Below are 26,647 nucleotides of genomic sequence, written 5' to 3'. Positions count from 1 at the left end.
AAACAAGCATGAAAGAGAACCGAAGCCTCGCCGGGAGAGGCTTAGGGTGACGCGGTGGCGCATGTTCAACTCACCACGAAGACCAGCTTCCCCACGTTGGTCCACGGGAAGTCGTACAAAAGCTGCCTCACCGAGCCGATGTTCTGCGAACGGGGAGCAAAGATTAGCGGCTCCGCCGACGGCTTCGCTTCGGGATTAAAACGATAGTATGCGCCGAGGGCAGTAAATCCCTCCGGGTTACCTGGAATATTTGAATCCCACGTAAAGTCAGTCCCAAAGTAAGCGATGCCTCCACTTCCTTCTTGTCCTGAACCGCAAGTATGTCGGCAAAGGATGTCAAAAATGGAGGATTTGGTCATCCCGTTCATATCATTTTGCAACATCCACCTGTTTAGTGGACACTATATGAGAATTTCATCTTTGAGGACCTCCGACTTCCAGTCTCGACTCTATAGAGCTGGTGTGCCGACGTCACAGGTGTCAAACTCAAGGCCCGGGGGGCCAGATCTGGCCCGCCACGTGATTTTATGTGGCCCGCGAAGCCAAATCTAGAGTTTCAATTTCCATGATTCTTGTAAAAATCAAAAATTTCAAATTGTCATATATCATAAATGATCAGGTTGAGATATTACAAGCATTTTTGTGTTACCAAAGCTGAATAGTTAGAAAAACACATTAGCCTTGATTTCTGATTCCAAAACTAGTTCGTAAATTGATGATGTAAATATGATGGGATGATTAAATATTTTTTGTTCCACAGTCATAACGGCCCCCTGAGGGAAACCGGAACAACAATGTGGCCCACGAGAAAAATGAGTTTGACCTACGTCATATAATCACGTGACTTTTGTTTACGTCGCCATATTGCCAGTCAAGCTAAGCGTCGCTCAATGATAAGTCGGTTGGAGACGACACGAAAATATGTCTTATAGCACGACGCCCTGACTCTTGTCCGATACTGTCAGACATTTAGAAGGTGAAAATAAACGACGGTACGTGGGAAAAATTAGATTGACCCGTATTTAATGCCGAAATCGATGTTTTCGCCGATTAAGAAATTGGACTGTTATTTCGCTTCTGCTTGTCATGGACAACTGGATCGACACATGGATCTGGTGAGTAAGTCGTCGAGATTTACACGTAAAAGTTTGAAAGCGTAGAAAAGTCTGGACGCACACGACGACTTCGTTGCTGGATCTGTTCTCATCAGGAATAAATCCCACATAGTGACCGTTTTTGACGGATCGTGAACGCGGAAGCGTGTTTGGCCAAACGTTCACCTTTGCCGGAATCCATCGATCTTTTCAGCTAGTATTCAATACAAATACCAATATTTAAATAAATGAGCCCTGGTTTTACACAAACTCGCATTCATTAATTATGATTGAAAAAAAAAAAAAAGAGGACGGAGTCGTCATCCACGGAACGTACACGGAAGCGATTGCGGCCACACTTTACCTTCGTAAACCTCTGCAACAGACATTTTTTTTTAATATGCATTGTTCTCAAACTTGGCATTATAAATACTTTTTGGTAATTTGAAATTGAGAAGAATCATTGATATGACCTGATGTGAAGCGATCACTACACAGGCGTGTGCGTATTTTGGTCGGGCACCATCCATCACGTTTAATTGCCGAAATCTATCGATATTTTCTATTCTTTTCAGCTGGTATTCCATAAAATGATCTCTTTGAATATCTTTCTCGTTTGTTGTGACAACCAACGGCACAAACAGGTCTCGGGGTATTGTAAATATTCTGCTCCGATTCAATGTCGAGCGGCTCTGTTTGACCGGCAACACGGCGGTGTGAAAATTAGGAAGTCACGTGCACGAGCTCCCTAGGGGCGCTGCTGAGCAAAAATGGCCGCTTCAAACCAAAATGCCGGACTTCCTGTGTCCTTTACATCCCTAGCAAATTTCCGATACCTGTGCCACGGCGCCTCACCTTGTAGAGTCTGTAGTAATGGACGGTGACGTCGTCGAGCTGCGCGCACTCCTTGATGTACTTGAGGTGCGCCTCGGAGGCCGTGAGGGCGAACTGGTCCTTGTGCATGTTGGGGATGTGCCGCAGGATGTAGTCTCGGCCGCGCTTGGCGATCACCTGAGGAGACGGCAGATGTATTTATTTGGGTATTGGGGGGGGGGTTTTGCATGTGGCTTCTGGTAAATCGCTGGTCGAGGTTTGCTTTTGTTTGTCGTTTCCTGTTGGGAGTTGTGATAAGGAAGGAGGGAAGGATTGCAGGAAGTGTGGACCAATTATACGGGTGTGGTTTCATGACCCCAGACCCCTCCCCTCCCCCAAAAAAATGACATAAATAATTCCCCTATTTTCTGTTTTATCATTGTGATTGAACACGTTGGCACGGCGATATGACGAAGGCTGCCATACGGACAAAGAAATATTTAAGGCATAAGCAGCGACGAGTGGGCCGAACCTCGAAATGCTCATCATAATTTCAAAAACAGAAAAAAACATCACGGCAATGTGGCATCGCCCATCAGCCCAGGTGCAAAATCATGTTCCCATTTTATTGTTTGGTGATGCAAAATCAGTTTTTTTACTCCATTAATCAACGGGATAATCGGTAGAAGTATTGATTCTACCCGTTGGGCACACTCACCCAGGGGGGGAAGTAAGCCTCGGGTTCGAAGTATTTGCCGAAGTGCTTGTTCCGTTTGAAGTTGCCCAGGTCGGCCTGCAGGGCGAAGGCCGCCAGCAGGAAGTAGGCCTCCTCCCGCTGGATGCACTGCGAGAGCAGCACCTGTTTCCTCAGGTGCCAGTAGTAGTAGTACCGGGCAGCGCGGTCGCTAAAAAAAAAAAAAACAAAGCGAGAATGTTAGCACGTTAGCGCCCTGATTGGCTAACGCGGCGAGATGATGAGGCCCGGACTCGCCTGATCAAGCGTCCGTTCTCCACGTAATACTGAGCTCGGAAGTGGATTATCATCGGAGGGCCGAACTGGTCGATGCCCTGGAGAAAACACCGTTGATGATTCATTTCGCGTTGAACAACAAGCTACTCGCTGTTCAGGGTACACCCTGGACTGGTCGCCAGCCAATCGCCAATTGGGAGTTACCGTAATTTCCGGCCAACAAGCCGCGACTTTTTTCCACACGCTTTCAACCCCGCGGTTTATGCGGCGATGCGGCTAATTTGTGCATTTTTTTCTAACGGCCGCAAAGAGGCACTCGAGCGGAAAACGTAAAAATGAGACCGGTGGAATATATGTGCCGAGGAAGTGGCTTTTTCCCTGTTAGCGCTGCGCTAGCGTTAGCGCTGTGCTAGCATGTCGCTGCTGTGTTACTGGCGTGTCTCAGTGATATTAACCAGTGAGTTTTATTTTAACCGGCCCTGTTAGCATTAGCACTAGCGTGGCGCTAGCGTCTTTGTAAATATCTCGTGTTTAAATTGGGCACTTGCGGCTTTTACACAGCTGCGGAATATGTATGTACCAAATGGTATTTCCTTTACAAATGTACTCGGATTGGCTTGTAACCGGGTGCGTTCTGTAGGCCGGAAATTACGGTACCTAAGGTGCGTTTTTGGGATGGGCGAGGAAACTGGAGTGCCATGGGAAAACACACATAGGCGAGGCCAGATTTGAACCGGAGTCTTCAGAACTGCGAGACAGATGTGCTAATTGGTGCCACCCCCCCAAAAAAAAAAATAAATAAAAATCCATTAATCAACGCCGCTTATCCTGACAAGGGTCGGGGCCAAGAGCTTGTCTGTACAAAAACATTACGATTTTTTTTTTTTTAGGCATTGATAAATCTTTGTGGGGGGGGGCTATTTGCGGCAGGGCTTCCTCCCTCTCACCCAGGAATACTCGGCAAAACGCCAAATGTAAACGTTGACCGGACAATCAATAGATTTCACCCATTTCAAGCATGAAATAAAATTCCGGATTGAACGTTTACGATGCAGCGCATGTCGCTTCTTAAATGGACCGAATCGGGTCTCCTGATTTTTAAGCCGCCTCGTTTGATGTTAAGCGCCCGACTGATGTCGCTTGGAGCTTTGGTGACGGGCTCAAGGCGACGCAATACCGATGAGGACTGGACGGAAAAAAAACTTCCCGCTGATTGATTTGACGAACTTTGAACAGATATCACATAATCCAGGTGAGGTGCTCAAAGCGGCCAAATAATACCAGGAGTGGGGTTTGAACCCACGAGGACTATTGTCCATTGGATCTTAAGTCCAACGCCTTAACCACTCGGCCATCCTGGTGCTCCGTGAACAGGGGGGCGACCGTGACAGTCAAAGAGTTTCGCGTACTACCTTGCTGGCTTCTCGTTTCCATTCCTTGGGACAGTACTTGGACAATTTCTGATCCAGCTCCATGTAGATGTGTTCATTATCTGCGGGAAGAAAGGCACATTCTCAATTCACGAGTTTCTTCTCTGTCTTTGTTCATTGTTTTCATTTTCAGTATTTAAAAAAAAAAAACAATAATCTGATGACTCATTATGACACAAACGTCACATGTTAAATCTCATTTGATTTTGCTTGCAAAATTACGCTGGACGCATACATTGGAGATCAGCAGAATTGCACATTTGAATGAACACTCGATGTACGCGCTAGGCAGAGTTCGTGGGCTGTCTATCTATCTATCTATCTATCTATCTATCTATCTATCTATCTATCTATCTATCTAGCTATCTATCTATCTATCTATCTATCTATCTATCTATCTATCTATCTATCTATCTATCTATCTATCTATCTATCTATCTATCTATCTATCAGTCCTTCCATCCACCTACCCAACCACCTACCCAACCATCTATCTATCTATCTTCTATCTATCTATCTATCTATCTACTATCGATCTAGCTATCTAGCTAGCTATCTATCTATCGATCTATCTATCTATCTAATCTATCTATCTATCTATTATCTAGGATCTATCTATCTATCTATCTATCTATCTATCAGTCCTTCCATCCACCTACCCAACCACCTACCCAACCTCTATCTATCTATCGAGCTATCTATCTGCTTCTACTATCTATCTATCTATCTATCGATCTATCTTATCTATCTATCAGTCCTTCCATCAACCTACCCAACCACCTACCCAACCTCTATCTTCTATCTATCTATCTATCGAAATCATCTTCTATCTAATCTATCTATCTATCTATCTATCTATCTATCTATCTATCTATCTATCTATCTATGCTATCATCGATCAGTCCTTCCATCCCCTACGCCAACCACCGACCCAACCATCTATCTATCTATCTTCTATCTATCTATCTATCTAGCTAGCGATCTATCTATCTATCTATCTATCTATCTATCTATCTATCTATCTATCATCTATCTATCTATCTATCTATCTATCTATCTATCTATCTATCTATCTATCTATCTATCAGTCCTTCCATCCACCTACCCACCACCTACCCAACCATCATCTATCTATCTATCTATCTATCTATCTATCTTCTATCTATCATCTATCTATCTATCTATCTATCTATCTATCTATCTATCTACCTATCTATCTATCTATCTATCTATCTATCTATCTATCTATCTATCTATCTTCTATCTATCTATCTATCTATCTATCTATCTACTATCTATCTATCTATCTACTATCTAGCCAGTATGCGCATTTTTGATTGGACAGCAACAATGACGATGAAATAATGAAAGAAAGAAGAAATTATTTCACCATTGCAGAAATTCCACAATCACTAACCTAGTCTGTGTTAAATGTAAAAATAAAAATGAAAAAAAAAAACAAAACACTTGTTGTGGTTGTTAATCGCTGTTCATTTTGGACAGACAGACAGACAGAAAGAAACGGCGTCAAAGCGACGACTGGTGTGGGTGGTGGTGGTGGGGTGGGGGGGGGTGGGGGGTCACAAAGCGGCCGGGTGGCCGCTGTTTGCCTTGGGGATTTCACGCCGCTCAGACAAACACTTGCGGAATGTCCCGCAATCAGACCCTCTGGCTCCGAACCAGTCGCCGGCTCATCCGCAGCCCAGCTGTCCGAAAACAGAACTTTTTTGCATCACGTGTCGTTTTCTGCGCACGCACCCGCGCGGCGACTCGTACAGATCCTTACCGGCCGCACAATGGAACCAGTCAGGAAAGCGGGAGGCTCGGGTTTGCGGAAAACCTCCGTGACAGCTAGGTGAGACGTGCTACGTTTAGGATCCGCCGCGCTTTTCCCGGCCAAGAAGAAGAAACGCCGGGCTGCAAATGTTTGTCTGTGGCCACGACGGGCACGGCGCGGCCGCCCCCATCAAAGGCTCCGGTGAGTCGAGAAAAGAGATACCGAACGAACGGCAGACTCACTCTGAATGACGCTGAGTCCGAACAGGTGGCAGTCCTTCAACCTCAGGAGGTCACACACCTGGACCAACAGCTCCTGGCACAGGGTCTTCACCTGGGGAGGGGTGTGGGGGGGGGGGGGGGGATTATCATTTAGACATGATACTAAATACCTGTAGATTGATATACTAGCTACATTCATGGCTCAATCAATATAATAGTGCCTTGAGATATGAATTTGATTCCTTCTTGGACTCTCACCGTGAAGAAAATAAGTATTTGAACACCCTGCTATATCGCAAGTTCTCCCACTTAGAAATCATAGCGGGCTTTGAAATTTTTATTATAGGTGCATGTGAAAGAGGTAATCTGAAAAGAAAAATACATAAATCACAATAATGATTTTTTTTAACAATTTATTTGTGTCATAAAACTCCCCCAGGGCTGGAAAGGGCTACGGAGAAACTGCCAAGCAGCTTGGTGGAAAAAAGGTCCACTGTTGGAGCAATCATTAGAAAAATGGAAGAAGCTAAACATGGCGGTCAATCTCAATCGGTAGTGGAACCCCGTGCAAGATGTCACCTCGTGGGGTCTCAATGATCCTGATGAAGTTTAGGAATCGGCCCAGGACTACACGACAGAACTTGGTCATTGACCTGAAAAGAGCTGGGACCACCGTTTCCAAGGGGACCGTCGGTAATACACTAAGACGTCATGGTTTGAAATCATGCACGGCACGGAAGGTTCCCCTCCTTAAACCAGAACGTGTCAAGGCCCGTCTTAAGTTTGCCAATAAAAAATAAATAGAGGAGTCATGGGAGAAAGTTTTGTGGTCAGATGAGACCAAAATGGAAGTTTTTGGTCATAATTCCACAAACTGTGTTTGGAGGAAGACGAACGATGAGTTCCATCCCAAGAACGCCGTCCCTACTGTGAAGCATGGGGGTGGTAGCATCAATCTTTGGGGGACAGGACGACTGCGATGTATTAAGGAGAGGATGACCGCGGCCGAGTATTGTGAAATTTTGGGGAACAACCTCTTTCTTACTGTCGGAGCATTGAAGATGGGTCGTGGTTGCGTCTTTCAACATGACGATGACCCTAAGCCAGGAAAACCCAAGGAGTGGCTCCGTAAGAAGCACATCAAGGTTCTGGCGTGGCCTAGCCAGTCTCCAGACCTAAACCCAATAGAAAATCTTTGGAGGGATCCAAAACTCCGTATTTCTCAGCGACAGCCCAGAAACCTGTCTGACTAGAGAAGATCTGCGTGGAGGACTTGGCCAAAATCCCGCTTGTGGTGTGTGCAAACCTGTTGTAAGAACTAAAGGAAACGTTTGACCTCTGTAATTGCAAACACAGGCTACTGTACCAAAATATTAAGTGTGGTTTTCTCAGGTGTTCAAATACTTATTTGCAGCTGTATCACACAAATCATTAAAAAATCATACATAGATGATCTCTCTCACAACAGACACGCGCCGACGATGAATATTTCAGAATCTCTCCACGATTTCTCAGTGGGAGAACGTGCGAGATAGGAGGGTGTTCAAATACTTTTTTTCTTCACCGTATATAATTCAAAGTGCCATTTTTCATGTTTCCCGCGTGCACATTAGACTCACATTAACGATGATGTTGAGCGTGTCGTCGTTGGGCAAAAAGACACAGACGCAGCGGCGGTCCTGCATGGCTTTGTTGTTGTGGAAGTTCACTTTGCTCATCTTCCACCACCACCCGGCGGTACCGCTAACGCCGCCGCCGCTGCCGCCGCGCCGACTGCAGCCGCGCTTCGGCACTCGCCGGGAAGACGGGCATGGAGGTCACCTGGCTGCGCTGGACCGCTGTGGAGACACAAAGACGAGACGGGTGTGAGATGTGAAAATGCTTGTTAAAAATATTTTAAAAAATGAGCCTCTGCGCTGAATTTTTAGATGCTTGTTTGCACTTGCGTTGGCATATTGAAGAGATTTGGCTGTGCTTTGCGGGGGTTTGGTTGCACTTCACGGTGGCTTTTAAAGAGGATTTTGTGCACTTTGTGGGGGCTTTCCGGGGGTTTGGGTCGCCCTTCGAGGGGGTGTTTTGAGCAGGTCTGTTGTATTATTGTGATCGGCGTCGGCATTTCAGGTGCTCGGGTAGCGCTTTTCCAGGGAGGGTTTACGCTTACCGTAATTTCCGGCCGACAAGCCGCGACGTTTTTCCACACGCTTTCAACCCTGCGGTTTATGCGGTGATGCGGCTAATTTGTGCATTTTTTTTTCTAACGGCCAAAAGGGGGCACTCGACCAGAAAAGGTAAGAGTAAGACAGGTGGAATATATGTGTCGAGGAAGTGACTTACCGGTATGTTTTTTTTTTTAACTGGCCCTGTTAGTGCTGCGCTAGCGTACTGCACCTGTGTTACTACTGTGATTACTACGGTGATTTTCACTGGTATGTTTTTTTTTTTTTTTAATCGGCACTGTTAGCGGTGTGCTAGCATTTTGCTGCCGTGTCTCAGTGATTTTTACTAGCATGTTTTTTTTTTTTTTTAACCGGCCCTCTTAGCGCTGTGCTAGCATGTTGCTGCTGTGTTATTGCTGAGTGATTTTTACCGGTATGTTTTTTTTTAACCGTCCATGTTAGCGATGTGTTCACATGTTGCTGCTGTGTAACTGCCACGTCTCAGTGATTTTTACCAGTATGTTTTTTTTTCAACCGGCGCTGTTAGTGGTGTGCTAGCATTTTGCTGCCGTGTCTCAGTAATTTTTACCGGTATGTTTTTGTTTTAACAGGCTCTGTTAGCGCTGTGTTAGCGTGTTGCTATTGTGTAGCTGCCGCAGCTGTTTTTTTTTTTTTACCAGTATGTTTTTTTTTTGTTTTACCAGCCTTGTTCGTACTACGATGTTTTTGCTATGTTACGCTAAGATAAAGTATTAAAACTTTGAAAATTCTTTCTGTTTGCTGTAAATATCTCGCGTTTCAATCTGGGTTTCGACGTGGGCACTTGCGGCTTTTACACGGGTGCGGTTTATGTATGGTACCAAATGGTATTTCCTTTACAAATGTACTGGGTGAGTCTTATAATCCAGTGCGCTCTGTAGCCCGGAAATTACGGTAATGGGGTGATTTTAGGGTTCGGTTGCCTTTTGTGAGGAGTTTTTCGGGGATTGGGTGTGTTTTTCGATGCTTGGTCGCATTTAAGTCATAACTTTTTGGCTTCGTGGGGGCCTTTTACGGTATCTGGTGGAATTGCCGGGGATCGCTATGGAAACACAAAGAGAGACGGTGTGACGTGTAGAAAAAAAGCTTTAAGAGGGGCGTGAAAATTCTCAGGCAGGACAAAAGTAGGTCGGAGTAGAATCAGGGCATCGACGCTTCTTTCTAGAAGTCGCTCACCTCCGAGGCTTCCTTCCGCCTTGTCATTAATTACAGATCAGGGAAGTTGGGGTGGAACCGAATCAGGAACAAACAATTAGCCTTTTGTAAAGAAAGCAGCTGAGAAAATCAAACACACCTTTTTCAATGCGGACCGCATTCCGACAGTAAAATGTCCTCAGAGACATACGATAGTGTAAGATCTCGAGTATAACACGTCTTCAAATACATATTCTTCTCCCGGCTGGATTTTCTTTTCTATCTGGTATATATAATACACCCCTGCCAAAATCGCAAGCCTCCGCCCTCAAAAATTAGTATTATCCGCACAGTAATTTGCATTTTTTTTTTAGGCCTTTCAAAGAAATGTGAACATTCTCAGAAGTAAATGCAAAAAGGCCTTCTTTTGCACGTGCGCCGAATAAAATGACACGCCTACACACACACGCACAGACATATGACGTACGGATGAGTACAATTCTACTTTCCAGCATACGCTGGCACGAGATTAATGAGAAGTGAACTACTTCTAATGACCGACATTAGAATACTCGTAGAAGCGCCATAAGGTTCTACATCTGTGTTTATCAAAAGGGTACAATAACCCCCCCACCACCACCACCACCACCCCCGCACTTACCAGAAAAAGTCAATTAATTTGTTCCAGGCTCAAAATCTTGCATTCATCACTTTTTTTGCATTCATCAACTTTTCTTTTTATCCACTTAAAGTAACATCACTGATTGCTGAATAATTGCTGACCTATCATCCATCCGTTTTCTTAGCCGCTTATCCTCACGAGGGTCGCTGGAGTGCCGGAGCCTGTCCCAGCTGTCAACGGGCAGGAGGCGGGACACACCCTGAACCGGTCGCCAGCCAATCGCAGGGCACATTGAGACAAAAAAAACGCACTCGCAATCACACCTAGGGGCAATTTAGTGTCCTATTAATGTTGCATGTTTTTCGGATGTGGGAGGAAGCCGGAGTGCCAGGAGAAAAGCCACGCAGATTGAACCCAGGACCTCAGAACTGCGAGGCCAACACTTTACCAGCTGACCTACCGTGCCCTGACATATCATATGATGTCGATATGATGTCGCATAGTTGTGGTGATTGTCTGCCATTTTTTTTTTTGGGGGGGGGGGGTTGACCTCCCCCTTTTGGTATTTACGGGGGTGTTCAAATGTCATCGTTCTACCAAGACAATTTTGAATCATTCTTCGTGAATGAATGGCCTATTATCAGCGGGCGATATCGGCAAATGATTTCTGTCCAGCTGACGTGGGACGGATTCCGGCTCGGCGCCTACGGTCGGCTGTCTTGTGATCGAATTGTGACCATTCCTGCATAATCCAGTCCAAATTGTGCAGATTTTTTTTTTTGTTTTCATTTATTTATTTGAACTTGTCTTGATCCAGGTAGGGAAACTGAGAACAGATCCTCGCAAAATAAACTTTAGGAAAGCTTTTTAGCAGACCGGTGCCCTTTGTGGAGGATTTTTAGGGGCTTTGTTGGAATTTACATGGACTTTTGTTCATGGATATGTGAGAATTCTTGTTCTTGTGTGGCCCAAAAAAGTGAGTTAAACGCCGAGGATCGCAGTGTGCGCGCAGTCCGACGTGAGTCAGCCGTAACCCGCTGAAGTCATCTCCTAATGCGTTTAAATATTTGCGCAAAAGACCGCAGAAGGACGCGAAAAATCCCCCAACCAATTAGGCCGAGCGAGGAGAGAGTGGCGGATAATCACGTTAACGCCGCGCTAAAGTGCGATGCGACGCCGACGCGAGGTCGTCGCACAAAAGGGGCGGGCGACTGAGCTTCCCGCGGCCTTTTCGGCCCTCGCGAGCAGAGATTCTGTCAACGTGGCAAACCTCTCGGTGTCGGGGGCCCCGTCATCGAATCCCACAAAAAGGCGAGGGGCCTCTTTCTCAAACTATGCGGGTCTCTTTCTTACTTTTCTGACAGGAAGAGCGGCTGAGCTGCGCGGAAACGCGAGTCAAAAGGAAAACTTCCTCGCCTTTGGAGATTAAAAAAAAAAAAAAAAGCTGAGCCCCGGGAGGAGGCTGTCACCACACTGCAGGTAGAGGAAGTGTCACTGGTGAATAAAAACAGAGCGAAGAGAGACAGAGGTGGTGTTCAAACGCCAGGCCTCGGAGGGGGGGGGGGGGGGGGGGGGGGGAGAGTGCTGCAGTCAGGAGAATTCCTCGCTCACATCTGCTTCTCATTCCGACAATGGCAACCATTGATTCAGGATGTAGCACCCGCAAACTGCATTCCTTGTTAGCGTCCACGCAACTGTCCAAATAACTGCATAATAAATGGTCAAACTGGACCCGACCGCATTCGCTCACATAATCAATTGATACTCGAGGTTGCGCTGACTGCCACCTCGCCTTCGCGAACGTCTTAAGATTCTTCGCTTGGAACCAAAGTGTTGAAAAAATAAACCTTGGCCAATGAGTCACGCGCTGCTTCAAGTAAAGTGTACATAGCAAAATCCCCGGGACGAATGTTACGAGGTGCACAGAATTGCTTGACACCTGCTGTATCTCTTGTACCAAAACAATGCCGTCTGATTAGAAAAACTGAGAACGGGGCGTTCAAAAATTAACCTCATGCAGCTTCCCCAAGAGGGGATTGTACAGAAGGGACGGCACAGTACAAGGTAAAAAGCATGAAGGTTGCCGTACCACGTAGACAAAAACTTTGAGCTGCCTCAACGTCACAAGCATGTACCGTAATCCCCGGCCTACAGAGCGCACCTGGTTGTAAGCCTCACTCAGCGCATTTGTCAAGGAAATACCGTTTGGTACATACACGGGCCGCAGCCGTGTAAAAGCCGCAAGTGCCCACATTGAAACACGAGATATTTACAAAGAAAGACGGTGTACAGAGTTTAACGCTAATGCTAGCGCCACCGCGCTAACAGGGCTGGTCAAACGTAAACATACTGGTAAAAATCACTGAGGCACGGCAGTAACACGCTAGCGCAACGTTAACAGGGTGGGTGTGACGGTCTGAGCGCTCCTGGTGTTGCAAAGTCTCTCTGTGAGTAATGCGCATGCGCGTATATTTTGCAAACTTCTGGCCAGTCCGAAACATCCCCATCCGTGCTTCAACATGTGCCAATCGACAACTTGACGGTGAGTGTTCATGTCCGCTGTGGACGTCTCACAAAGAAGAACACAGCGAACGTATATATTAGTCTATATCTTTTTTTTTAATCAACTTTTGTTTTAAGGTTAGGTTATAACGTATGTTAGCTATAAAGGGGAACTATGAGACCAGGAGATTTCCCAGTAAGCGTCAGCTACGTACCCAAAGTTCCCCTGTTAGTAACGCATGCTCATTCAGCACAAGGAGACTTTTCAGCACGGCGGAGCGCTCAGACCGTCACCGGTAAAAGTCACTTCCTCGGCACATATATTCCACTCTTTACCTTTTCCGCCGCAGTGCCCCCCTTGCTTCCGCTAGAAAAAAAATGCACAACTTAGCCGCATAAGCCGCAGGGTCGAAAGCGTGTGAAAAAAGTCGCGGCTTATCGTCCGGAAAATTACGGAAAATGTTTCTTTGGAAAAGAGCGTTCAAAAGCAATCGTTAACCGTCAGAGGAGCGATTGTAGAGAGCAAACGTACGCAAGGTCGAACGTGGAGGTACAGAGCAAATGTGAGCAAGGTCGAACGTGGAGGTACAGAGCAAATGTGAGCAAGGTCGAACGTGGAGGTACAGAGCAAACGTGCACAAGGTCGAACGTGGAGGTCGCTCTCATCTTTACCGTCTGAACCCCCAAAAAGTTTATCTTGGTTTCGTCAGAACGGTACAGTCACTACCGTACTCAGTTGTTGAAATGTGCTGCTTATCTTTAGCAAACTTTCTTGTGCATCATTTTTAGAGGAGGCTTCACTCTCCATGCAGACCAATTTGACGGCATGTGCCCCCGCACGCACCCCCCCACACCCCCGGCTCGATCTCTGCCGCAACGTTGGCACCGATCGCGCATCTATTTTCCGAAGACGAGCTCCCGATATGACGCTAGATTATGCGCATTCGAGCTATTTGCTGGACCACGGAGAAGGCCCGTTCTGAGCGGAACTGTCCCGCGGTGCCCAAAATGGCCTTTTAATCACCACGTGAGGAAGGGGCTGTTTACGGTCTACGGACGCCGCTGTATCGTGCCCTCGCGGAGAAGTTGAAAAGGCTCTCTTTGAAAGGTCGTGACTTTTTCCCCCCGCATCCAGCGGAGCTGTTTATTCAGCTGAGGAGAAAATGCCGCCGAGCTTGACGAGTGGCTCTAAATCACGGCGGTCACGCGGCGGCATTAGCCTTGATGATCATCCTTAGGCCGACTCCGTCTTCGCTCCTCTTGAAATCCGCTAGCTGGTAGGCCGAGAGTCGGGATATAAACAGGAAGAAGCCTGTTAAGCGGCCCACACTTGATGTCTTTTTTTGGGGCGTCATGGTGGAAATGTACTCCCGTGTATACGTATTGCGCTAAAGTATCGGTTTAAGCAGGAGTGCCGGTCAAGATACTTCGGGACGGATTGCCTGGAAATACCTGGTGTGTTTAACGCTTTAAGGCTAATCTCCCAACGACCAAGACACAGATTTTCAGATTTCAACATCAATTTACGTACAGATTGACATTTAACAGGAAAGGTTTTGTCTTTTTATAAAGTACTTTTGGCTACGACTGTGTATTGTCACTGAATTGAGTCAGGTACAGGTCAATATTGTGTAGTTAAAAATGGCTACTAATGCTACAATCACAGCAATTTTACTGGAACACATGTGAGCGATGCCACGGGGACATTGTTATCTTTGAGGGACTGACGATTTATGTACCGTAATACCGCCCTACAGAGCGCACCTGATTATAAGCCTCACCCAGTACATTTGTAAAGGAAATACCATTTGGTACATACATAAGCCGCACCCGTCTAAAAGCCGCAAGTGCCCACGTTGAAACCGACATTGAAACATGAGATATTTACAAAGAAAGACGGTACACAGAGAGTTTAACGCTAGCGCAGCCGTACTAATGCTAACGCTGGTGCACGCTAACAGGGCCAGTAAAAACAAAAACAAAAACATACTGGTAAAAATCACTGAGACATGGCAGTAACATGCTCGCGCCCCGCTAACAGGGCCGGTAAAAGTCACTTCCTCGGCACATGTATTCCACCGGTCTCACACTTACCTTTTCCGCTCGAGTGCCCCCTTTGCGGGCGTTAGAAAAAAAATGCACAACTTAGCCGCATCACTGCATAAACCGCAGGGTTGAAAGCGTGTGAAAAAAGTCGCGGCTCGTAGGCCGGAAATTATGGTATTTGGATTTTTCGGGGTTTGAAATATTCAGTTTCAGTTAAAAGTCTCGCAGAGTTTCCACGTAGTAAAAGATAGTAATAAAGGTACAGGAAACGTAAGTACTTTATTCCATGCTCCAGCCGCACGTGTACACCAAAAACCAAACACACTGCAGCTCATCTTCTGGCTAGAGGATGTCACCCCTACTGATATACTTCCTTCCATCCATTTTCTTAACCGCTTATCCTCACGAGGGTCGCGGGGAGTGAGTCATGTCAGGGATTGAATTTTCGTGCGCCACGTCTCGGCCTCAAGTCAACTCTCGAGCGAGAGGTTTTGTCTCAAAACAAATTTCAGAATCGGAGGACGTTATGAGGGTGTTCCAGACCTACGTAGATGAAGCTTGAATGGACCAAGGCCACCAAAACTAACCGACCGACCGAGTCCGAGTTGTCTTGACAGACCAAAACATGAAAACGTTCTCTGAGTCTTAAAGCAGGCTCGAGTCTACCAGATCCCCAGCCAGCCATCCATTTTCTTACGCTTATCCTCACGAGGGTCACAGGAGTGCTGGACCCTATCCCAGATGTCAACGGGCAGGAGGCGGGGTTACACCCTGAACCGGTTGCCAGTCAATCGCAGGGCGCATAGTCGGACTCACAATCACACCTAGGGGCAATTTAGAGAGTCCAATGAAAGTTGCACGTTTTTGGAATGTGGGAGAAAACCGGAGTGGCCGGAGGAAACCCACGCAGGCACGGGGAAAACACGCAAACTCCACACAGGCGGGTCCGGTATTCATCCCGGGACCTCATAACTGTGCCGCCCACTGATCTACTACTAGTGCAGTACAGAAAAAAGGTAAATATGTAAAGTAGGAATGTAGTTTAATTCCGAGATGGTTCTTCTGTGTGTCACCAGGGAGTGGAAGCTGTCACGGCAACGCTGCGCGGGAGGGACTCATCCCAAAAGCGTCATACCCGTTGTCCGACCTCGATTAGCGAACACTCTGTACGTATCGCTACATAATCGACGCTTGGGGCTAACAATAGCTGAAGTGAGTCAAGCAAAGCTAACAAAACAAAAACAAAAATACCCCCCACCCCGACTGTAGTTTGTTACGAGTCTTTTCGCAGATAAACCAAAGGAGCGTCCCTTCACTAGCGAGTGGATGCTAACCGTGCTGTTTGGATAGAAGCGAGCATGTAAACAACACACACATTTGTGTGTATATACACCAATAGCAAAGCAGCACAAGTGGACATGTTAAGACAGACCCGGCTCCCCGCCCGGCGCTTCAGCCTGAACACCCCCACCACCACCACCGCGTGAGTAATTCCGCAACACGCCGCACAGACGTCAACCCGGCCATTACGCGCGCTCGAAATAGAGCGCGACAGCCTTTAAAGAGAGGGTTAAGACGCGAGCTGCAATTAGAGCAAAGCCCGAGAACCATGCTTGTTTTGATCCACGGCCTGAACCTGGTTCCCCGTGTGAGCGTTTTTTTTTTTTTTTTCATACCTGGAAGAGGTCCGGTTTCCCGGCAAAAGTTTCTGCCGAACTGCAAGATTGGGACTGTGTAACAGCAGTCCAGCTGCGCGCATCCGCCTGGTAGCCGGCCAGCTAGCCAATCTATCAGCCGGTCATCCCGGCAGAAGGAAAAAACCCCGAATGAAAACCGGCGCGCTATCAAGACGCGGAATGAAGGTCCGACCATCAACAAAACGGTCCGCTTCCTTGAAAGGACCTGAGCGGAGCAAAAACCAAAAAACAATCCAAGGAAGAAGAGACAAATGCAGGAAGAGCTGAGCAAATTTTTTGGGGGGGTTGGGGGGAGGGTCAGGTTTCACAAACAGGATTCAAACGTATGATTATTTAAGTCACAGACGTTTATCAGTCCATGCAGTTTTAGGAGGGTGAAAACTAGATCAATCCTTGCCAGTGCCGTAGTTGCCTCATTCGAATAACAATCTTTCTACGCAAGTACGGTGGTACCTCAACTTACCGATTGATTGATCGATTTCTTTGCAACCCACAAAACTGATTTACTAAATTCTGCGTTGAACTCCGGTTGACGGGGCCCATTCCACCCAGACTCCGCATTCGGATGTCAGTTGGGAATACGGGTAAGCACCTCCGCCTTGCAGTTCAGAAGTTGTGGGTTCAAATCTGGGTTGCGGCATTGCTTCCGTGTTTCCCCAACGTCTGTGTGGGTTTTCTCTGGTACTCCAGTTTTCTCGCACATTGCAAAAATGTACACGGTAGGCCAACTGAGTACGTTTCTTTCGGCTTGTCCCGTTAGGGGTCGCCCCAGCGTGTCATCTCAGATGAAAGCTCATATTTGTTTGGCGCAGTTTTTAACGTCGGATGCCCTTCCTGACGCAACCCCTCTTGGAGAGAGATCCGAACTCACAACCCCTGGTTTACCAAACCAATGCCCTAACCACTGAGCTATGGGGCCTCTTACCTGGTACAGTCAACTGAAGACTCTAAATTTCCTGCGAATCTGAGCTTGAATGGTAGTTTGTCCACATGTGCCCTGCGATTAGTCCGTGAACTGCTTCAGGGTCTACCCTGGCTCTCGCCCAGTGTCAGCTAAAATCTGTTGCGGTGGACCCTCGAACCGAGTAAGGATGAGCCCAATGTGTCAAATCCTGTCCCGTTGCTATTTTTTGATTTACACTGATCACTTCAGTTGCTCGCGTGATCACAGAACAATTTATACTCGTATCAAGGTATCACAGGACAGGAAGAATGTATAAAACGAGTCCACACCACGACCAACCCCCTACTCCCCCCTGCTCCATACACACCCACGCGTCGTCGATCTTGCGGTGTTGACTTAAAGTAGCGAGTGACTCCCCGGCGAATACAGAGCTAACGACTAAAAACGCCGACGTAAATCAAACGGTTCCCAGGAACGTGAGGAAGACTTTTACCGTCCCGCATTCCAACGCTTCGTCCCAATGAGTCATCAAAACACAAAGTGACCGTCCTCGTCCGCACATTTCCTCATTGTTTCCTACTTCGCTGCTTTCGTCCTGTCCAGACACATTAAAAAAATACTTCTGTGCACTTTGTTAACAAAATTTGAGAATAAGAAATACAATATCTAACACTTATTATGGAACGTGAGAACTTCGACTCGCTACTGTACACCGATAGCCCTGCCTAGCTCATAGCTCCTGTCCTGTCCTGTCCTGTTCCATTTTCAATGTAATGCAATTGTTAAGGTTATACATACTGACTAAGATACAGAGCGGGACAGGTTTATTAAAACAAAACCATTTAATAAGTTCACTATGACGACATTCCCAAGGACTGTAAGGGGGGGGGGGGGGGGGTTCAATATAAATTGGGTACAACCACTCCTGTTACGTTGCGGACCAAACGGACCCATTTTAATCCTTTTCGGGCAGGGGTTGCAGATTTGCAACAGGTTTAATATAATCCAAAATTTTAAATTCCAGAGAATCATTTTCTGAAAGTATCAGATTTTAACAAAATTTTATTTGGTCCTGAGAGGGTGAAAGCTGAAAATTGAAAGAACATTAAAAAAAATAATAATTGTTTAAAAGCACACATACATGTTGCAATGTTTCAACATTTACACAGAAAACAATTTGAAAGTCAGCCCGCGCCCAAAAAAATGAAATTAAATAAAATAAAATTTGTAAAGTTTTTGCACTGACCAAAAAAAAACAAAACAAAACGGTAGACCGCAGAAACAAAATAAATTATTATTATATATATATATATATGTTATTATTATTATAAGTATAATCTTCACATTTATGTGATGGGTCACGTTGACCATTTTAAACTTTTTTAAAAAAGTTTTTAAATGTGTAATATAGCAAGGGTGTGAAATGTTTTCAAACCTAAGGAATGCCTGATTTATCAATGATTTTTCTAATATTGCACATATTTTAACAATATTACACACACTTTCACCAGAATTTAATCACAACAATGCATAAGTGACATGAATTTACAGTGAACCCGGCAAGAAAAGAAGTTCCCATTTTATCTTTAAAAAAGGTGAATTTTCCTTTCATGTGGCACCTGTAAAGCTGCACACACACCATTCTGTCCTGTGAATGAATGTGCGCGCGCCTGTTTATGTCATAGTAATTACACAACAACAGGGGGAGGAAATTAGCACTACTCCAAAGAATGTGCACGTCTCTCCCAAAAAGAAAACCACGACTTTTCCATGATTTCACCATGACATATAATATATGATTACATAATTTGCAGAGGCCGCGAAATTCCTCAAATAAAAAAAAAATGTAGAAAGTTGCTAACTTAAATTCCGTGGCAACATTCCCCTGCGCATTAACGCTGGCAAGCATCATCGACTTACGTGCCCAGACACGGTTTTACAACGGGTTCAAACAGCCCACTTGTCAATATGAAACCGCGCTATGAAATAAAAATGTGGACATTTTTGTTAGCTCGCTTTCCAACAGTGACGCCCCATTCACAGCTAGCAAAACGGATTAAGTTGTTGTTTTTTTAGTAACCACAAAACTCACCTTTTTTTTCCCGAAGAGAAAAACGACGTGTTTCCTTGAAAACTAGGTTAATCCAGACGCGGGGTTGTTAGTGGTGATTGTTGAAAAGACGTGGGAATAAAACATATCCGTAATGTCGAGAAAATATATTGATATATACAAAAAAAAAATAAAACTTGTTACGACGGAGAACACGTTAGCAAGTCGACTCGCGCCACATTCTGCCCGAACTCGAGCTTCTCTTCTGGGCTTACATGAGTTTGGAGTGTGGGGGGCGCTCGGAAAGGGAGAACCGGAGGAAAAGGACGACGTCAAATCCACAAAACAACCCAAGAAAGCTATCGTATTTGATTGCGTTCACTTTTAAAGATGTATTTATATTATACTCTGTTTATTACGCGTTGTTAGCGTCTAGTATCTCCAAAAATCGTAGTGACGATTTGTGGTTCACCCCTATTTGTGTACAACCTTGGTATCGTCCACGGCTGCCTCTCATTCCTTTCGTGGTTGGATGAGAAGATTGGCAGTGTAAATATAAAACTATAATAAAAGCAAGGCGAGAAAAAAAAATACTCGAAAGTGGGCCATCTTATTTTTAACCGTGGAAACTACTTAAAACGCCCCCCCATGTTCGTCGTAAATCACCGGAATGAAGTCGCAACGGTGTGAAACGGACTTTTAAAAAAAACAACTTGTGGTGGCAACTTCATCACCAGATTTAAACCCTACAGAGGATGAATTTTCCATGCTGAAGTAGATAATTAAAGGGAGTTTTTATTTTACTTTTTTTTACAATTTATCCTCCTTTAGGTTGCAATGGGTTGCTTCCATTCACGTCACTTTTTTTTTGTTTTTTGCTAAATTAGCCACACACCACTGCGCGCCGCCCTTTAACCTCCCTACCTAACGCGTACAAGTGTGGAAGTCTTCGGAATGCTCTCGGTTACTGTTTGTGTTCTTGTGTTTCACGGGGGTCTCCGGACTCAAAACTTGCTAACCATCAGAGAGCCTTTTTCGGACTTTTAGCATACTGTGACTTAATTATCTATTTGTTGTTTAAATATTTCAGTACAGTTTTTTTTTTTTTTTTAATTTTGTTTGCATTTTAAATTTAGTGATTTCTTAGTATTTTAAGTATTCTTGATTTTATTTATTCTTGTCAATTCACATTTATTGTATTTAAACTTTTGGGGTTATTTGTATTCTTGAAAACACATTATTTGATTCAGTCATGTATTTATTATTATTTTTTTTCCAATTGTATTTTTCTGACGACTCAATCACAATTTCTGCAATCGCTTGTCTTTTGCCCGAGACAAACGAATCGGTGAAGTCCTGTCGAGGGCATCGCGTCTGGACACTCGGCAGCTTGTTTGGACTCAAAGAAAAGAAAGAGTGACAGAACAAGGAGGAAGAAAGTGACGGCGATGGCGGAGTGAAGGAGTGAATGTCGCCAGATGGTACGCTGAACACAATACGCCGTGGTAACCCAATACAGTACAGTACGACACTGCAGTAGGCCGGGCCCAGGGTGTAAAAATATTAACGACAACGACAAGAATAATGATGCAAATAACGGTTGTAACAGTAATAATGCTAATATTTCTTCCATTTATTACAATATTAATCTGGTTGGTGTTGATTTTAAATAAAATTCTTGATCAATGGAAAGTCCATAATAATAAAATTTTTTAAAAGTTTGTAGACAAATAATGCATTGATAGAAATTTTGACAATACAACAAATGAAGTGAATAATAGGATTAATAAATATAATACTGTTAATAATAATAATAAAAATAGTGAAGCATCACCGACCAAGTCTCGAATATTATGGATAAAATTTTAAATAGTTTTTACAATAAATAAAAATACAAAATTGTGGCAAAGTATATCATAATCCAAATACAATAGGTTTAATAAATTGATAAAAATCAGTGAAAATCTGCATGGCATAATATTTTAAAAATAAAATTATGCCAATTTAAAGAAAATTATGCCTCACTAGATGAGTCATTAATAGTACATAAAGACATTCTTTGAATATTTATTCCATAATAAATAAATAAATAAATGTGGGATTTTGTGGGGGATGGATTACTTAATTAATTAAGTAATCAATAGATAGATAGATATTGTTTTAAGGCAACGTGAACTTAATCAATGTGTATAATAATACAAAAGTACAATATAAATAATGCATGCAAATATTCAAATGATATATAGTAAATGAAAAACATTTCACTTTTATGTGTGTAAAATCAAATTAAAACAATGCAACAGTAGGGCCGATAAAAATAAGCATAACACAGACAGGCTATAAAAGTCTAATGGGAGTGCGGTAAGGCCCGTTCGACACGATGATTATTCTTATCGTCATTATCGCCATCATCACCCCGGTGCGGTCGTGCAATTTGCCCGCGTCGATGCGGACGCACACGGGCGCTCTGCGGCGCCCCCCACCCCCCCGAAGCGACCCGCCGACTGCGCCCAATGACTCGCTGCCGCTGTTGGCTTTCGGAGAGAGCCAGTCAGCAGCTTTTGTCATTAGCTCACGATGTGCAATGAGCGAGGGAAAATGACTGTGCAGGCTCACTAAAGGCACACAAAAAAAGAACATTTTGATGAACTCATGATGGTTGTCGCTGCTAAATAATGCATCATGATTATTGATGCCCCTTTTAGGAAAACATGCTAAATTTATGCGTGTTTTGTGCCCCCCAGGCATCAGTTGATCACATTGAGCAGATGAATGAGCGCTGACTTTTTTTTAAATGATATTGTAGATTGTAAACAATCTGATGTTGATCGCTTGATGCTGGCTGAAGTCCACAAAAATAGAAAGTTGAATTAAATTGAAAAAGTAATGTGTGAATGTGAATTAAAAAATAACATAGTCAGTTGCCCCAAAAGTCAAATAAAATAAGTAAAAAAATAGAAAATCACTCCCTACAGATAGGCAAGGCAAAAATAATAATAAGAAAATAAAATCCGACAATATGTCCTCCTCACCAGTAGTTGGCGCTACACTGCAATGGGTTGACACAGTTGGAAAGCGTTAGAAAGATCTCCCTTCACAGTTTGTCATCATGTGAACTGAAATTTTCCATATCAAAAGTATTTGTGGTATCAGTACTCAGTATCAGGAGTGAATACTTGTACTCAGGCAAAGTTGATCGCTTGATGCTTGCTGAAATCCACAAAAATATAAAGTTGAATTAAATTGAAAAAGTAATGTCTGAATATGAATTTAAAAAAAACTTAAGTCAGTTGCCCAAAAAGTCATATAAAATAGGTAAAAAAATAAAAATCACTCACTACAGATAGGTAAGGGAAAAATAATAATAATAATAATAAAATCTGACATTATGTCCTCCTCACCAGTAGTTGGCGCTATGCTGCAATGGGTTGACACAGTGGCAAAGCGTTAGAAAGATCTCCCTTCACAGTTTGCCATCATGTTATTTGAAGTTTTCTGTATCAGTATTGGTACTCAATATCGGGACTGAATATTTGTACTGTTGTCAAAAAAAAAAAAAAAGTGGTATCAAACATTCCTGCTTACCTGCGCTACGTTCTAGCACTTTCCCTTCGTGTAGGCGTCCCGAGACTTTTGACACCCCCAGCGGCGTGAACGACTTTGCTATCGCGTTTGTGTTGCCGTCAAGGTGAAAGTATATTAATCATCCTGAGCAAGCAGTTGTGCTGATGCTGCGTCTGCAAACAAAAGGGCAAGTTTAAAGGACCCCTCCCCCCACGCAACCACACCCCCACCCGTGATGGGCGCACACGGAAAGGCCTCCTCCACTTTGTTGTTGTCAGTAACAAGAAGCACTTCCCGAGTCCATTAGGGTGAAAGCGGATGCTTACCTGCATGTCAAAACTCGGTCGGCACCTTATTTTTGTTTGTGCAAGCACAGAAGGTAAAAAAAAAAAAGATGGGGGGGGGGCCAGATTATCTGTTGTCGCTGCGAGGATAAGCACCGCCAAAAACCGTAGGTCAAAAAAATGTCCCCTCCCCCCAAGAAATAGTCAATGAGAAAAAAAATTGGTTAATATGAATGAGTCTGGAAGAAGATTAACCAAAAGCCTGAAAAATATATCCATCCATCCATCCATTTTCTTAGCCACTTATCCTCACAAGGGTCGCGGGGTAGTTCTGGAGCCTATCCCAGCAGGGAGGAGGCGGGGTACACCCTGAACTGGTTGCCAGGCAATCGCAGGGCACATCGAGACAAACAGTCGCACTCCCAATCACACCTCGGGGCAATTTGATAACTGGGATATGCTCGGAGCACTCCTGCGACCCTTGTGAGGATAAGCGAGTCAGAAAATGGATGGATGGATATTCAGTTTTGCAGTAAAAAAATGAAGTCAAAAGAAAAAAAAAGAATCCCCCGATATAGAAAATACCATTCATGGGATAACACAGAAGGGATATTTGAACACAAAAGTTGGAGGAACACACGTAAACAGACAATATCCAAGCACTCACAACCACATATTTTTATCCATCCATCCATCCATCCATCCATTTTTTTAGCCACTTATCCTTACACGGGTCGCAAGGAGTGCCGGAGCCTATTCCCCAGCTGTCATCGGGCAGGAGGCGGGGTACACCCTGAACTGGTTTCCAGCCAATAGCAGGCCACATTGAGACAAACAGTCGCACTCAGAATGACATCTTGGGGCAATTTAGAGTGTCCAATTAATGTTGCATGTTTTTTGGGATGTGGGAGGAAACCGGAGTGCACGGAGGAAACCCACGCAGGCACGGGGAGAACATGCAAACTCCACACAGGCGGGGCCGGGATTGAACGCAGGACCTCAGAACTGTGAGGCTAACGCCACTGTGCCGCCATGGATATTCAGTTGTTTCGCTGTAAAAAAAAAAAAATTGAAGTCAAAACGAAAAAAAAAAAAAAAAAAAAAAAGAATCCCCCGATATGGAAAACACCATTCATGGGATAACACGGAAGGGATACTTGAACACAAAAGTTGGAGGAACACATGTAGACAGACAATATCCAAACACTCAGTCAAATCTTTTTTTTTTTGTATCACATGCGAAAGACAGCTAATATTACAGCAGCTTACTAAGTCACACCAGTTGTAAAACTAAACTATTTGTTATGTCAAAAAAGTTACAAGACTCCACACCACCCACTGTTTGGTGGTCAGCGTAGACTGTGCAGTCCAAACGTGTCACCTGAGAGTGTAAATTCAGGCTTGGGTGCACTCCGCAACCCCCCCCCCCCCCTTCGCCCCTCCCTGCTGTTAAAGTCCCCCCACTTAACTGCAGTAAAAACATTCCCTGAATATGTGGCTGACCACAGGGTTGACTTGCGTTACAAGCGGCGTCGCTTCAGTTTTTCCGGAACCAACACGCCGGTTGACGCTGGTTTTTAGTCTAAGTACGTTGTCGCCAAACAACATTTTGCTAAATGCTAACAAAATTCATTTGCCGACACACAAAAAAAATGTAAATGGGCCAAAATAATAATCCAGAACAAAAATAAATACCATTACAACACACACAAAAAAAAAAAATCCATCATGAAAAAAATAATAAAATAAAACCAATAATCATCTGTCGGCCAAATATAATGTAAAATAAAAAAACATTACATACAAAATTAATCAGGTGAAAAAATACATTGAAAAATAAAATTGGAGAAATTAATCTCAGTCAGCCACAAATACAATACAAATGTAAAAACATTATCAAAATAAAATATATCTTAAAACATGACTAATCAACTAATCCATTTTAATATCTTGTAGGAATATTTATAGTTATATATATTATATTTGTACTTACATAATGTACTAAAATGTTTTAAAAATCATCCATGTGAAACAAACCATATATAAGAGGGAGCAATCCAAATATTTTTTTTTTTTTTTGCAATTTTATAAATGATCACATTAAACTGTCATTAAACTGCTAAGCATTTTCTTCCCCATTCATCATCCATCAGGAGAGAAAAAAAATTCCCTGGCGTGGAAATATGAATCCGTGTGAATAACCTGAAGAAAAACAAACGATATTAACATCCTTGAGCTGTCCTATCGACTGCGAGCTCAGATTAAATATTTGGCTACAGCCAAGACATGTTTGGGTTTCGACCCTCTGGGTCCAAAGTCCAAAAAACTGACAAACCGTGCCAGTCGAAACCCTCGCAGGTGCGCTCCGACCTCGGATTCTTCCACGTGCTTCCGTTTTGTTGGCGACGACGAAAGAGACGGTCGGTGGCCCGATTGTCGGTATGCGTGTTCACCGTTTTAGATATTCAACAGTTTTAGCGTGTATGGTTGTCATCTTTGAGCAAATCGGGCAGGAACAAACCCCACACGATCATATATAATCGGAAAGGGTAATCGTTCACGTCAAATAATCGGGAAAATGATCATATTTGATCATATTTTTATCTGTGTGTACCCCATTTGAAATATTGAACATCATACATATTACTATTTATGACTGTCGGACCCGATCGCTTTCGTAGCAGATCAGGGAAGAAAAAGTATTATGAACACACCCCACGATAATCTTTCACAGGCGTCCGATAATCGTTTTTTTTTTTGTATGACTTGACCACGCGCACACCCCAGACCACATGATAATCGGACAGGATGATCGTTCATGTACAGTAACCGGACCATCGATCGCAACAATTTTAATACTGAACAGTTTTAACACTAGCGATCGTCGGCCCTCAATGTTTACCACTTTTAAGGCAATCCACAGCACAGGATAATAACTCAGATTTTTGAAAAATCAGTCCGATCACCACCCGATTATCGAACGGGATAATTGCTCAGATCTGATAATCTGGCCTTGGCGGACGCTGGTGGCAAGGGAGGCAACATGGCCAAATGCGGTCCGATTAGCGAGCACCCCGCGTGCATTTTTTTCACACCGTTTTCACTCGTTTTTTGATTTTCTGCGCATCTGGAGATATTTGCAATCACGTCGTGGTGGTCTCAACGGGATGGCGCTTTATCGTCTCGGCGTGGGAGTCGTCGCGCTCGTCATTACCCTCCCCGAAATCAACTTCATCTGCAGTTCCGGCACGGCGGAACCTCAACGCGCTCCCCAGTCTGCCGCCGCCTTTATTACCGCCTTTAATCTGCACTCGCTGCCTTTGTTCTTTTGGCGTCTCACCCCC

At 44.3% G+C, this 26,647-nt stretch overlaps 1 protein-coding gene and 1 non-coding gene across 4 annotated transcripts in view; both read right to left on the bottom strand.

Moving 5' to 3' along the window:
- The window catches only part of frmd6 (FERM domain containing 6), a 33,441-nt gene extending 9,075 nt beyond the window's left edge, over positions 1-24,366 (bottom strand). Inside the window, exons 1-9 of one of the 3 annotated variants that reach the window (XM_061843908.1) lie at positions 23,041-24,366; positions 7,925-8,143; positions 6,327-6,417; positions 4,290-4,369; positions 2,899-2,975; positions 2,626-2,812; positions 1,950-2,105; positions 242-307; positions 75-143 (exon numbers count right to left, since the gene is read on the bottom strand). In XM_061843908.1, the coding sequence (XP_061699892.1) occupies positions 75-143; positions 242-307; positions 1,950-2,105; positions 2,626-2,812; positions 2,899-2,975; positions 4,290-4,369; positions 6,327-6,417; positions 7,925-8,023 (825 nt within the window). In that variant the 5' untranslated portion in view covers positions 8,024-8,143; positions 23,041-24,366. Of the gene's footprint in view, positions 1-74; positions 144-241; positions 308-1,949; positions 2,106-2,625; positions 2,813-2,898; positions 2,976-4,289; positions 4,370-6,326; positions 6,418-7,924; positions 8,144-16,480; positions 16,666-19,497; positions 20,638-23,040 lie in introns of those variants that run through there. The other 2 variants (XM_061843909.1, XM_061843910.1) reach the window with 2 other exon arrangements.
- trnal-uaa (transfer RNA leucine (anticodon UAA)) lies at positions 4,156-4,238 on the bottom strand. Its single transcript has one exon. It is a non-coding gene; the product is annotated as a tRNA-Leu (tRNA).
- Positions 24,367-26,647: the final 2,281 nt, after the last annotated feature.

Source organism: Syngnathoides biaculeatus, chromosome 15, assembly GCF_019802595.1.
Source record: "Syngnathoides biaculeatus isolate LvHL_M chromosome 15, ASM1980259v1, whole genome shotgun sequence".
In the NCBI taxonomy this organism is placed as follows: Eukaryota; Metazoa; Chordata; class Actinopteri; order Syngnathiformes; family Syngnathidae; genus Syngnathoides; species Syngnathoides biaculeatus.
Note: the sequence above shows the minus strand (reverse complement) of the source record. Positions and strands in the feature narration are given on the sequence as shown.